The sequence below is a fragment of the Pagrus major genome, chromosome 24 (assembly GCF_040436345.1).
Source record: "Pagrus major chromosome 24, Pma_NU_1.0".
Taxonomy (NCBI): Eukaryota; Metazoa; Chordata; class Actinopteri; order Spariformes; family Sparidae; genus Pagrus; species Pagrus major.
In genome coordinates, this window is record NC_133238.1 from 1,020,094 (window position 1) to 1,035,204 (window position 15,111).

The 15,111-nt window shown below is 40.3% G+C and overlaps 1 protein-coding gene across 8 annotated transcripts in view; it reads right to left on the reverse strand.

The window, feature by feature from the left end:
* The window catches only part of prrg2 (proline rich Gla (G-carboxyglutamic acid) 2), a 40,552-nt gene that overhangs the window by 24,941 nt on the left and 500 nt on the right, over positions 1–15,111 (reverse strand). Inside the window, exons 1-5 of one of the 8 annotated variants that reach the window (XM_073462215.1) lie at positions 14,551–14,761; positions 12,379–13,723; positions 5,464–5,513; positions 4,577–4,758; positions 1,624–1,720 (exon numbers count right to left, since the gene is read on the reverse strand). In XM_073462215.1, the coding sequence (XP_073318316.1) occupies positions 1,624–1,708 (85 nt within the window). In that variant the 5' untranslated portion in view covers positions 1,709–1,720; positions 4,577–4,758; positions 5,464–5,513; positions 12,379–13,723; positions 14,551–14,761. Of the gene's footprint in view, positions 1–1,623; positions 1,721–4,576; positions 4,759–5,463; positions 5,514–12,378; positions 13,724–14,550; positions 14,762–15,111 lie in introns of those variants that run through there. The other 7 variants (XM_073462214.1, XM_073462213.1, XM_073462212.1 and 4 more) reach the window with 7 other exon arrangements.

The window sequence follows — 15,111 nt, forward strand, 5'->3', positions numbered from 1 at the left end:
TTGATGGACATCGCCTTCTGTATTATATCTTCATAAATGTGGCAATAGTGCAATTTTGCAATAAAGTGTCGGGGAGGCTCGTTATCACCAGGTCGTTTTCGCAGGGCTCTGTGGGCTCGGTCTATTACTGGTGCATCTTCAAGGTTTAGCACTTCTTTCAACAGCCGAGCCACAATCTCCCTCGGTTTTTGGCCATTTTCCTCCCCCTCTTTAACTCCGGCCACTCTCAGGTTTTGTCGTTTCGAGCGGCCTTCCAGATCGAGGCATTTCTCTGACAGTGAATCAACTTGCCCAGAGAGTCTCTTAACTTTATCTTCCAACACTTGTATTGTGTCCGAGGTGTCGTTAGCAACGTCAGTTAGCTCTTTCAAGGTTTGGGTGTGCAAGCCCGCTTGGGTTTTAAGCGCTGATATTGCTGTGTCATTCTCGGTTCTCAGTGCAGCTATCTCCCCTCTCAAGGTGGTGGTTACCTCTGCAATCTCTGCCTCGATCTTGTTGCAGATATCGGACTTCACAAGTGCTAGCTCTGAGTGGAGTGCTGATATAGCCTTTAGCACGTCGTTGCTGTCCGCTTGGTGGGCGTTGTCGCCGGCTCTTACCACCGTAGCCGAGCCTGAGGCCTCATTTTGTCTCCTCGTCGATGTCAAGCTTTGTATTAACTTTCCTCGGCATTTTCCAGGCGTCCCCTTTGGCCCACAACTTTCTAACCTTAAGCCTTGACGGTTTTCCTGAGTTTCATTTATGTGGTTCTGTTATATTGGAGTTTTTAATTAAAATCTGCGAGAGCTACCGGTGAGTGCGTCCTACTCGCTCATCGCTCGACAGCGCCCCCTCACGGGTCCATTTGGGTTGACGGACCCGTGAAGACTTCTATTCTAAACCCATTAATTGATATTAATTGATGAGTCCTTGTTATTGTTATTAAATAATGACTAAATTAACACCTTAATTAACATGACCACCATTGCTAAATGATTACTTGACACATTAGTTAACTATTAATTGTAAGTCAATGGTTATTACTACATTAACTAATGTAAACTAATGTACCTTTATGGTAAAGGGTTACCCTTGTAAGTTGTTTTGTTTTTTTTGTGTTGATTTACAGTAGGAACTAATGGGCTTTCACTAAATGCAACAGATCACGCAGTGGAGTCAGACATTATTGAGAGAAGAACTAACCATTGGTGTGCGATTGGTGTGAATCTTTTCATGGGATTTGTTGCATTGCATGATATTATGTCAACCAGAAGGTGAACATTTCAAAATCTAAATAAAGTTTCTAGGTTAAGTTTGTGGGACTAGTAAGGTTCCAATACCAGAAATATGCTGTAGGGAACAATAAGCCTTTAAATAAAAATGAATGAAGTATTACATACATTTATTTTAAATGAAGTGTACCATAAATTAAATAAAAAAATGTTTTTAAAAATTGTTGAGATTTTTTGTAATTTTTTTTTTCTTCATACACTGAAATCTAAAACTTAAACTGTTCAAAAAGTTAGTTTTTAACTTCAATGAATGTGGTTTATCAAATATGTGTGCACTGAGACAAATAAATATCTCTGTTATTTTATGTCTGCTTTAGATGTAAACTAATCAGTTCAAACTATTGTGGTTTACCTTGAGTGTGTCTGAAGGTGACAGAGCAGTGGGCCAGCTGCAGCAGGGATAGTACGGTAATCCACACCGCTGACAAGGCTGCCATTGAGGCCAAATACTACATAGAAAAGGAAAAGGAAGAAAAATTATTCCACATGAATGTCTAACACTCACCTGTCCAACACTGTGGCCTCCTTACTTGACTGCAGGTTGCTCTGGCCAACAAAAAGACACCTATTCCTCTCGATTTTCAGCAACATGAAGGCACCAATCTTGCTTCAAACTAAATGTATTTATGCTGAGTTTAAAGTTGAAACCGACAAGCCACATCACAAACCTGTTGGACAGCATACCAGCAGGAGGGAGGATCCTCCATAAACCTGTCTGTCTGCCTGGCTGTCTACTCACTGCACACTGGCTTTGTTTGCTTGTTTCGTTCAGTTGTGAGTGGAGAGAGAGAGAGAGAGAGAGACAGTTGCAACTTTATGTTGCTTTACACAATACTAAAACCAAACCAAGGCAGTGATTTATAGAGTGGTGTAGTAATGAGTCCTTAAACCCGGAAATCGGTTAGCTTTTTTGCACATCCGGTTCCCTTGTCTCAAAGTCTATGAGTGTTTTTAAGGTTAAAATAAGGTCTGTAATTAACCACAGGTTTAAGATTTTTTTTATCCTATGACATAAAATACATCATTAAATGTCCCACAATTTAATTATGAAGTGCTTACGTGTCTTAAAAACTGCGGTTGCAAACAAGTGGTTAAATTAGACTACAGAAGTTGTTATGGACATTAAATGTCATCACAGCTGTCTTTACAGGCAGACTTTAGTTACAATCTATTCTCACTCTAACTCTACAACTTGTACATTGAAACGTGTATAGTAATTGTGTAGTAAGACGTTTAGTGGTGGTATTTTAAGTCATGCCACCGCAATGTAGCCTATCATTAGCATTTTACTTCTTGCTATTTAATTTATGCTTCGAAAAAAATCACAGTAGTGCCTCTGATCTGTCAAGATTATCTTGCTGAACAAAACGTGTAAGTATCATAAACTTGTGTGAGACACAGAACTTATTTTCCGTGATATTCCAAAATCAAATTCAAATAACACATAGGCTTTTTGTTGAGGGAACCAGGGCAATGATAACTTTCGGGTTAGCCTACAAAAATACCTCATCGCCACACCACTTTCATCTTGTTAAGAGACACTATGTCAAAATCAAGTTATAACTTCTTTGTTGATAGTTTTCTATATGGTGCATAAAGTAGTATTGATTGCTTTTTTTCTGTATAGAGTGCTGGTTGATGGGGAAATGATAAGTTCTTCTATTTAAAGGTGGGGTCAGCCATTTTAATCTAATTCAGGTTTTCTCAAATTCAGCAAATATCTCCTTACTGTCACTGTCACTCACTTTTCCTGCATGTGAATGCTGAAATGCCCATTGCTGGAAATGCAGAAATTCCCCTGCACTGCTTTACCAACAGTCCTGATTCAAACTGCTGATCTTGCAGCACAGTTTAAAGTCATGAGTTGTATGCTTTAACAACTAGGCCAGTAAGCAGCATAGCAATGTGCGTGTATGTTCGTATGTGTGTATAAAAGTGGAATAAAAGGATACATAAAAAAGGATGTGGAATATTCCCAGTGAGCGCTTACCAGGATTTCAAGGTGGATTTTTAGTTGACTACTGGGTGATATGCGGTCTGCCCTTATTACTAAATTAAATCAAAATTGAAGGGAAAAAAAGTTAAAAAAAATAAAATAAAAATGTAATGATCTTTGATTATATCTTTTCATATTAACAACATTTTTTGCCTTGATCTGGCTCCACACACGCTCTGCCAGCTGAGCTGTTATGGTGCATACGCAAGTAATTTGGCGTACAGAATGAAGTAACCTTCTGCATACTGCACAGAAAGAAATTAAACAGGAAAAAAGTATCTGTGTGCTTGTACACCAAGGAAGGATCTTATGCTGACCCAGAGCTTGCTTGTATCCTCATCTAACTCCCTAAGGATGGAGGTGGCTCTTTCCATGCTTAAGAGAAAAAGGAATTCCTCCAGCCATCTATCTCTGGAGAAGCAGGAGGGTTTCCTCACCTTCCAGTTCATTAAAAACATACGCTTTGTTGAGAGGCACGCAAGGTCAACCACTCTTTGGTGTTTATTACTTTGGATATTCTGGACACGGGCCCCGAGCAGGCATGTTTTCGGGGAAAGCTGAAAGTCAACTTTGAGGATCCCTGACAGGAAATGTGCCACCTCTCTCCATAGGGACTCAATGATGACACGATGTAAGGTCATTTAACAGATTTTATTTATTACTCACAATAAAATAATTTCTTTATTAAGTTATGTTTCTCTTTAAAAAAAACATTTATATAGTTCTTTTTATTTCCAAAGAATATTATGTTCAGCCAAAACAATAACCCACAGCGGTTCAGTTAGGAAGAGAGGCAAACAGCTACAATGGCTAGCTGTGGCAGAGGTCACTGCACACTCAAATAATCAAAAAGAAACCAAACAAAATATCTATATACAAATCAACTGCAAACTCAAATCAAAACGAAAGAAAAACAAAAGAAAACATGCAACATGCATAAGTTTGGCAGGTCCTCCACTATAACTGCTGTACTAACCCCCCACCAACGAGTCACGGTCTGACTGGGGCTGACCACACTTGAACTGTAGAACACTATGTTAAAAGAGCGTCTAAACGACGAAGGCAGAGCGACAGAGCGGCTATTCACTATAAGCCTGAATGAGCGAGGCAAAACAAAAGAGAAAAGAAAAGGAGGCTAGAGGCAAGGCAGGGCAAACAGCAGCCTAACGCCAGGCAAGCTGTGTGGTTAGCTGTAGCCTGCTCACATCAATACTCTAGCTACTAGCAGTTACGGCGGCAGCAGCGGCTAACTGGAAGGGAACACACACACACCATCTCGGCCCAACACGCCAACCTGAGAACGACATACCACGGCTTGGCGGAGCTGCACGCCGGCCAGCACTCGGAGGAGAGAGAGCGACTAAACAAACAGCAGGGGTATATGAACAGGTCCGCATTAGTGGCCAGTGATGCGGCTGCACTACAGGTGCCGGTAAGGGGCGTGCCACACACCTGCCGCGATCGTCATGCCTGCTGCAAAATAAACATAGACTGAGGGACACAGAAGAGAAATGAAATATAGAGACAATATAAACAACTATCCGGTTACATTCGCTTCCCCCCTGTGTGCCTTTTTTCATTGGGCAGTTTCACTGTATAAGTGTTGTGATTTGAAGAATGGTATTTCTCTTCATGGATTAATAGAAGTTGACTAAAACACTTTACACAAATACATATGCCATGAAAACAACCTCAGTTAATGATGAGGTCTTACTGTATCCTCTTCATGGATCACCATTTCAGAAATGACTAAACACAGTGCTCCTTGTCTTCTGTCACTTTTATGTGTAACAGATAAATGCTGAATTTCAGCGTATTACAACACATCCACTTCAACATAAAGTAAAACAATGCTTTCATCCTACACATTCATAAATCTCGAGTATTGTATAACTACACATCACTGTTATTTTGTAATCAAAGGAATAAGGTTATCTACAGTATAACCCTGGGTTGAAAATTCCACATATTTTTGTAATTATTCAAGTGTCAGGAAATGTTTTTAAATCAGTGGAAACTCTTTACACAGGTTAGAAGTGATGTTCATTCGAAAAAGGCAGCAGTCCTCAGGGCACTTAGCCTCTACCTCGGTGAGGATGATGGACATCTAATCCATGAGTATATGGTGAATAAATATCTTTACTTTTTTAGTCAGTTCTGAATGTAACTAGTATTTAAGACTCTAAAGTAATTTACCCTGTAGTTGTGACTTGCCACTGGGTCTCTTCCACATCAGATAGAGGTTTCTGTGTGTGTAAAAGAATACTGTACTGTTACAGTGCACTATAATAGATGATATGACAAATGATGATGTTTCTAGTGTTGCTTTACCTGTGTAAATGAGACTGGATGACTTGGTAAATATACAGTATAGTCATGTGAACAAAGGCTTTTGGATTTTTCAACATATTTGGACAGGCAAACACTTAATCTCTTTGAAATAGTGCCAACTACAAAAGGTGATATACTACAAACTAATCTAACTCTAAAAAATGACATTTTGTAGGCATTTTCAAAATGAAAATGGTGGTATAAAACAAGGATAAGTCCTAAGGGCAATTTAAGCAGCTGTTAAAGGAACTTGGGGCAGGATTTGTGAAAAAATAAACATGCATTTTAAGTTTTTTAGTGCTAATGGGTGATGAAGCGTTCAAAACCAAAAAGAATGAGCCCACCCACGTATCTCTCCATTGCCTTGAACAGGCTGTGTGCTGCATAATGTACTGCAATTCTGGCCCGAATTTCCCACGCAGTCGTGCGGACGTGACGTCAGATGACGCTGAATGCACGTCCTTGGATACGGGAAGAAGACAAGCACGGTGGACCCAAACTAGTGTTTGGGTAGTAATGGCTTTTGCTACGGCCAGCAAACGACCCACCACCACACAAAGTCCACTAAAAAGTCATACTAAGAAGAAAACAAAGGTTTTATCAGTGACATGTCGTGAGTCGAAACGAAGTTATGACCAAAGCCGGGCTGGCACCCGAATAAACATCGGATACGCGTTCGACTCATGGAGGCAGCTCCAACTTGAATTGGGACTGAAAACAGATGCTGACATGGCTTTCGTTTGTGTCCGTGTGGTAACATTAGCCGCTTACACACAGCAATCCCGTATCAGAGACGATATTTTTGTCCCCCAATATGCCGTCTTGGCGTCTTTGCTTACGCCTGTGCCTTTCAGACTGCATCAACCGTAACGATAAATCGCTGTGCTTGTGTGTCGCTACACACAGCGAGCCGGTTTCCCAGCTGCTTCGTGTGTGTAGGGCAGTGATCATCAACTGGCGGCCCGTGGGCCAAATCTGGCCCGCCGAACCTTCCAATCCGGCCCGCGACTGGATTCCAAAATTGTGAGGATCAAAGAGAAATTATCGTGTGGTCCCCACTATTAAAGCAACAGAAAAAACAACTGAGACTGAAATAACTATCAGAAATCCCCACCTTTTATGACTCTCATAGTCTGTTTACATTCCAAAATGAGGACAAACTCGCTGCACTGTTTAACATTTATTGTTTTACATACTGTTCTTCTTTGACATAATTTTTCCACATGCCCTTGGCTTAACATTTGTTTTTATTTCAAAGTCTCAACAACAAGCTTCAAACTAACAGACTTCTCAGTACAAAAGGAAAAGAAGAAAAACCAACTGGCATAGCTTAAAAGACTATGGTAAATACCGTGGTAACAGAACAAAACACAAGTCACAAATAATGCTTGGCACATCAAATAAAACGTTGAGTAGGCTAGACTACTCCTGGTGGTTGACTGTGGTATAGGTGATGGGAGCCTGACTGGTAAAGGCTAAAAATGCCTTTAGTTTTGTAATAAAATTAAAATATCTGAACAATAAACATGAAACAATAATGTTTTAGGCCAAAATGTGATTTTTATTTCATTTAATTTGAATGTCCGGCCCCCAAGGTGTCTGTCCGGAAAAATTCTGGCCCTCCGACAAATATAGTTGGTGACCCCTGGTGTAGGGGATAAGGCATTAGCTGCACTGCTGTGAAGAGTTCATGTGCGCTCCTGCACCAGCTGCATTTACTCTAACGGCCGCAACGGCCATCGTGTCACTATTGAGTCTTATTTCTTGGTCCTGCCCCAAGTTCCTTTAATCAAGAATGCCACCCTCATCTCAAGGAACTGTTTCAAAGAGGATCAAAAATGGACGTGTCCAAATACATCAAAAAGACAACAATTTCCATCAGACATACTTATTTTTCTACATGACTGTATGGAGCTCTGGGTTATTTGTCTTCAAAGTATGGAGTAACTCAACGACTAGTAGTGAGGTTATACTAATCCACAAAGTCAATATTTTGTTCCTGACGCTTATATGATGATAGATCCCAGCAGAGAGTCGAAGCTCAAAAGCACACCTTGGATCACACAATGCCCATAAAACACTGGATGCACAAATGTAGCTTGTGTGGACAGTTGCCCTGATTGAAATCTGAAAATATCTGTTGTGCTAGGTGTACAATGTATTACTTAAAAATAGTGGTTATGGAAAAGCACTCCAATGTTTTCTCTTTTCTCCTATTTACTTTAAATATGCAGGACATCGAAGGAAATGACATCCAGACAGACATGCAAAGGTGCACCATGGGCATTTATGTTATCAGCAAGGAGAATGGAGAAACTGGACATTAGTGCTGGGCGGTATACCGGTTCACACCGAATACCGGTGTATATTTTCGTTATGATATGAATTTTTAATGTACCGCCATACCGGTGTATTTGATTACACAACGTTCGGTACGCTACGCTGCGCCGCGCAACACTGTTTCAGACCGGACCCTTTTCAATGTTGCACTTCTAAACACGCATGGTGCGACTGCGAGGCGTGGTGAGGGTAAACAGTAGTGCTCTGGTGTTACGTTACGGTGAAGATGGATAGGATAGACATTAGCCTCATTCACACTGCCGTTTGCATGCGGGGATCCTGCGCCAATTCTCCGCATCCTCCTTTGTGTGAAAGTCTCAGATGCAGCGAGGGGTGAAATTTCGCTGCGCCTCTGATGCGGCTCCGGAGGTAGTATCAGAGGCGCAGTATTGGCGAACCGAACCAGTGTGAACGGATAAGCCGGCGGCGCGGAGCAAGAGCGTGTCGGTCTAATGGTGTTCACTGTCCGATAACTAAACAGGTGCTTCACTCAACATAATATAGAGAAATGTCCCACAAAGCAACGTTACATGACCAAACAACAGTAACGTAGTAACTGGTCGTGTCTTTGGCAACTTATATGAGGAAAAAAATACCGCAATTATTCGTGGAGAAGTGTCTGTCCGACCGACTCTTTCTGCCCGAAAAACAGCGTCTGTCCCCGGCAAAAAACTTTAACTCACCAACTGTTTGTCGCGGTGAAAAAAAATCCCCACGATGGTCAGCCGTCCCGACCGAGACTTCAGTTAACTTTCCCCCATAAACAACCTCCCTCCCCGCAAGTGATAGTCAGACAGTGTCCCGTTTACTGATGGCGATTATGTAATTATGTAATTAAGAGAAAAACGTAACTTTGTCATTTTCCAGTGTGTTTGGTGTGTCAGGATCCCAATCACAGCACATTATAACAGCATCCATATCATTATAAACAGTCAGCAGGTACATGTTTAGATTAACAGGAGGACACCAGGAAACACCTTGAAAAAAACGTGTACCGTCACGCCTCCTTTGGAGCCGCGGCCTCTTCACTAAGTCACACTTGTTTTATATTTCCTTTTTAGATTTACTTGAATACTGTGTAATGTACCTGGGCTTGAACTTGAAGCAAAAGTATAATTATTACAAGTTGCATTACTTTTTGTATTGGTTTTATAAAAGATGTTTGTGAAATTTGCACAGTAAAAGTTCTGTATTTTGACTGCAATTGTCTTTGCATTCTGATTCCTCACTTCATTAGAATCATGAGTGGCTCTTTTTTGTAAACAGCATCATTTTCTGGGGCCATGCAAACCTGTATTACTACTAGTGTGGAATTATTCTACAATATTCACTCATCATGACAGTAAAATAGACCATCCTAAGTCAATCTACTGCAGCAATTCCTCTCTCAACCAGTAGAAAATGCTGTGAACAGATTATGCATGAAAAAAAAAAATACCGTCATATACCGTGAAACCGTTAGAATTTTGAAAAATAACGTGATATACATTTTTGGTCATACCGCCCAGCACTACTTATGATGACATTGGAATTTTGTTGAAGGCGTGATCATCCTGGACAACATTGGATCTGCAGCCCAGGCTTGCGCAGTGATGCTTGGAGTGATCTATGCATTGAACCTGGCTTACCCCAAGGAACTAAGACACTACTATAAATTCATTCAAAAAGTGCTCATGCAAATGGATGGAGAAAAGCTTTCCCCCAAAGTCCTTGGCCTGAAGAACAAAATCAGTGTTGGACTGTAGGAATTCATCAGCCACACACTAATGACTTTATGTGGTGCTTTGCTGTTTCTGTTAATTGTGAAGGGAATGTTTAATGTGACCTCAAATGCAACTTCATTAAGTGTTCCATGAAGATGAGAAAATGCTTGTGTACAGAATAGAAATATTCACACAGCCAGTGGTGAGGACATTACACCCAACAAACTAAATTACTGCTAGTTATGTTTGTTATGGCAGTATGAAGGATCGCTACTCTTGTCTGTTCCAGGCCAACACCCAACAGAGTGATAGGATATTCACTAGGAATGTATCTTCTGACACTGAACAAAGTGTCAGAAGGTTGTTTTATTATATCTGTTTACAAGAAACTTTTTTTCTACTGGTATTTTTTCAATCGAAGGTATAGGTATATTTTGCTAAAAAGCAGTGAAGTAGCTCTAGAAAGGGTAACCACGACTTTGCATGTAACAGGGAGAACTAGTCTGCTGCCTAGTCTCTGATCAGGACACTGCACAAATGTGTCAGTTTATATTGTTCATTCCATCTTAATAGTTATGAACAATCTGAACAGCAGGTTTCTGCTTTCTGTTTCATCTCTGTAGTAGAGGCTTTTAATAGGTAGGAGTTAAAAGTTAAAATAAGTATCGTTGTTCATGTGCTTTGTATTTTACAGGTTCTTGTCTTATAAGAAGCATTGTATATGTTGAAAACAAAAGTTGCCTTTTGTCTCGTCTCTGATCAGGAGACCCCATTGAAAATGTGTCAGAATTTGTATGTTTTCTATCTTCATTGTAGTTTAGAGAATCATAACAACAGAATTATTTTTCTTTTATTAACATATTCATGTATCTGTTGTTAAAGTTAACAGTATTGCTATCTATGCACTTCATATTTTACAGGTGTTCATCTTATAACAAGATTCTTGGGTCATGAGACTTCTGATGTTATGAGATGTTAAGTATTTGTAGCATATTAAAATCAGTTGTCTTAACACATGTTGAGGTTCTGTGTGGTGGATAATGCTCAATATTGAATTTATTAAAAGTTGAACTAATTATAGCCAAAAATATTTCATTAGAATCAACTTAATTAAAAGTTTTAGTATTTGAACAATTTAATTGATCTGAAAGAGCACAAAAAAATCTGAAAAGCATACACAATTTATTTAAACACATTTAAAACGGGTTTAATTAAACTTACTAAAGAAATCAGATTAAAATGTACTCAAAGTAGTTGAGACAAAATTACTAATATATTATTATTTGAATTTCCTTAAAAATTATTAGTGCACTCAACATAAAAAATATATCTAGCTTTAGATAAAATTATTACTTGCAACCCCTTGACGAAATAAAATTAAGTAAATTCAACAAAACATGGCCGTGATGATGAAGTTGTGAGTGATGTATGACCACGTGATGCTTTTCATGAGGGGCATGATACCCTTTGATGCGGCGCGCCCTCTAATGATTATGCTGACGACGGCTTGATTATTACATAAGACTGAGATGCTTTTCAGTTTTCAAGCAGAAAGACTTATATCGCATATGCGCTGCAGTTTTTCGACTGGAAGGGACCTGTGTTTTTTTTGTCTGACAGGAAAACAGTGTTTCAATTTAGCCAGGGATAAGCCTGCGCTGTCATGAGGGGGATCTATGAGGAGAAAATCATCCAGCAGGTGAAGCACGGAAGGGATCCTAACACTGACGGGCTCCTCCTGACTCGGAAAGTCTGGAACACAGTGAAATAGTATTTTGAAAATCCCACTTAATGCCAAAGAGATTCTACTGGGATGGGTGGATGTAAACAATTTGAAAGCATCGGTGATGTCTGCTTCTTAACACCGCGTGCCCTGGCCTGTCGGCTTTATTAATTTAATGGCATAATCGACAGTGGCATAGAGAGAGATGGGCTCAGGTGGAATGAGGCTATTAATGCTTAAGAAGGTAGGAACGTTTATCCTTGCGGCTACATCTATTGGGCTTGTGGGAAATACCAGAAAGGATAAGCCTGAAATGGACCGATAACGCTCCCGTTGTTGACCTGGATATTTTCAACAATATTGCATGTTGTTGAAAAGATGTACCTGGGGCCTTGCTTGTCTGAGGTAGGCTGAGGGTGGGGCGGGAAAGGAGTTCTGGCGGTCTTTATATGGTTGCTTCCAGCTATCATCAGCAACAGTTCGGTGTCCAGTACGAACCGGTTTAGGCGGATGTTGGATTGGGCGATGCCGGGCTTGGTTTTGCTGGAGAAGGCTTTATGTGCAGATAGATTATGTTCCTCCCGTATTTGAGGTTAAGGATGCCGATGAGGGCCAAATAGGCATCTAGTTCTTGCCTTCTTTCGGGGAAAGTGGAGCAAATGATATTGCAGTAAACGTGGAAAGCAACAAGAACCTGCCCGATAGATAAGTCTCTGTTTAGCCGGGGATCTATCTATCTGTCTATCTAATTTTAATCACTTGGTCAGTGGTTCCAACAGAGTGCATTAACATGTGACCTGTATGCTAATCACATGACTAGGAACAACCCTGGCACAATTGAAGGCATTAATAATTTAAAATGAGAGAGGTTGTACTTGATCAACACATTTATAAACTAATCAGACACTGCTACAGGTGTGATCAATCATCCAATCAACAACATGTATGTACAGTTGTGGTCAAAAGTTTACATAGACTTGTAAAGAACATGTATATCATGAATTTGTTTGCTACCTGGCATAGACTTGTTTCATCAGCACAGTCCACATGTCCTCGATGGGGTCAGGACTTTGGGAAGGCTGTTCCAAAACCTCAATTCTAGCCTGATTTATCCGTTCCGGCACAGCTCCGACCAGCAGCAACGTCACGCCCCGCCTCACCAAGCACCTCTGAAACACAAAGCACAGAAAACAGACCACAAACAGGCCACCACAAAGTCCAATCATAACATTAAAGCTCTCTAGTCGGACTAATCAAGCTTCTTCTAGTTTGGTGGAACGCCATTTCCTCAAAAATTTTCGCAATGTCTGCTTAGTATGCGTCATGTTAGGACATGACATTGAATAAAAAGCTGATGGAATAATTGACTTAAATTTAGATTTGTTTGCCTTGTGGCATGTAGTCCAGTAATAGGAACTCAAAAGTTATTAAAATAATTGTAAGTAAAAGAGGATTCTGTGGGAAAACTATTAAATGTTCAATTTCAATGCCATATGCCATAACAAGGTTGAGGGTGTGATTAAAACAGTGCGTTGGTTCATGTACACACTGACCGAAGCCAGTCGAATCTAATGAGGTAAATGCAGCGCCAAGACTATCATTATCAATGTCCATGTAAATATTAAAATAACCAACGATAATTACTTTCTGTTTTAAGGACTAAACTTGATAAAAATTCAGGATAAAAAAGGACCAGGAGCGCGGTAAACTATAACAAACAGGATTGGCTGTATTGTTTTCCAGGTCAGGTGAGAAAGACTAAGAATAAGGCTTTTGAATTAGTTATAATTGAGTTTAGATTTAGGATTGATTAATAGGATTGATTAATAGGCTTGAGTCAAATATGGCAGTGTTGGAGTATGGAGTATTTAAATGATTGGGATTGGATTTATTAAGGCTGACATTCTTCACCACAGCCAGGTTTCAGTGAGACAGAATAAGTCAATATTATGATCTGATATATTTACTTAAAGAGCTGTGGATGACAGAGATCTAATGTTTACATTCCACATTCCACATTTAATGTTTCTATTTTTTTAACAGTTGTAGTGTTGACTTCAAGTTTTTTATGTGAAACTCTTCTTTTTCTAATTGATTGAAGTGGTCAGGGGACAGACAGTCTGGGGTTTTGGGTGGGTAACTGCTCTAAAAGAAGCACAGAGGGGTGTGTAGAACTGCAGCTCCTCTGCCTTTACAAGTGTATGTAAACTTTTGACCACAACTGTATGTATTAAGTTTGGAAATACTTTGAAAACTTTTGTTAAGGTGAGTAGTGAGTGTCTCCAAGTCACAGGAATCCTAAGGAAAGCTGACTCTGTGTCGTGGTGGTGTAACGGCTTTGCAGCAGAAACTCTCCAAGCTGGGGACAGAAGGCAGGTGAGGTCAAACGATTATTATTATTATTTATTTCAATAATATCAATATTCAAATGATTATTTTTCAATCATGTCTGTAAACTTAAACATATTTACTAACATAAAGAACAAGTAGTGCTGGGCGGTATACCAGTTCACACCGAATACCGGTGTATATTTTCGTTATGATATGAATTTTTAATGTACCGCCATACCGGTGTATTTGATTACACAACGTTCGGTACGCTACGCTGCGCCGCGCAACACTGTTTCAGACCGGACCCTTTTCAATGTTGCACTTCTAAACACGCATGGTGCGACTGCGAGGCGTGGTGAGAGTAAACAGTAGTGCCCCGGTGTTACGTTACGGTGAAGATGGATAGGATAGACATTAGCCTCATTCACACTGCCGTTTGCATGCGGGGATCCTGCGCCAATTCTCCGCATCCTCCTTTGTGTGAAAGTCTCAGATGCGGCGAGGGGTGAAATTTCGCTGCGCCTCTGATGCGCCTCCGGAGGTAGTATCAGAGGCGCAGTATTGGCGAACCGAACCAGTGTGAACCGATAAGCCGGCGGCGCGGAGCGAGAGCGTGTCGGTCTAATGGTGTTCACTGTCTGATAACTAAACAGGTGCTTCACTCAACATAATATAGAGAAATGTCCCACAAAGCAACGTTACATGACCAAACAACAGTAACGTAGCAACTGGTCGTGTCTTTGGCAACTTATATGAGGAAAAAAATACCGCAATTATTCGTGGAGAAGTGTCTGTCCGACCGACTCTTTCTGCCCGAAAAACAGCGTCTGTCCCCGGCAAAAAACTTTAACTCACCAACTGTTTGTCGCGGTGAAAAAAAATCACCACGATGGTCAGCCGTCCCGACCGAGACTTAAGTGAACTTTCCCCCATAAACAGCCTCCCTCCCCGCAAGTGATAGAGTCAGACAGTGTCCCGTTTACTGATGGCGATTATGTAATTATGTAATTAAGAGAAAAACGTAACTTTGTCATTTTCCAGTGTGTTTGGTGTGTCAGGATCCCAATCACAGCACATTATACAGCATCCATATCATTATAAACAGTCAGCAGGTACATGTTTAGATTAACAGGAGGACACCAGGAAACACCTTGAAAAAAACGTGTACCGTCACGCCTCCTTTGGAGCCGCGGCCTCTTCACTAAGTCACACTTGTTTTATATTTCCTTTTTAGATTTACTTGAATACTGTGTAATGTACCTGGGCTTGAACTTGAAGCAAAAGTATAATTATTACAAGTTGCATTACTTTTTGTATTGGTTTTATAAAAGATGTTTGTGAAATTTGCACAGTAAAAGTTCTGTATTTTGACTGCAATTGTCTTTGCATTCTGATTCCTCACTTCATTAGAATCAT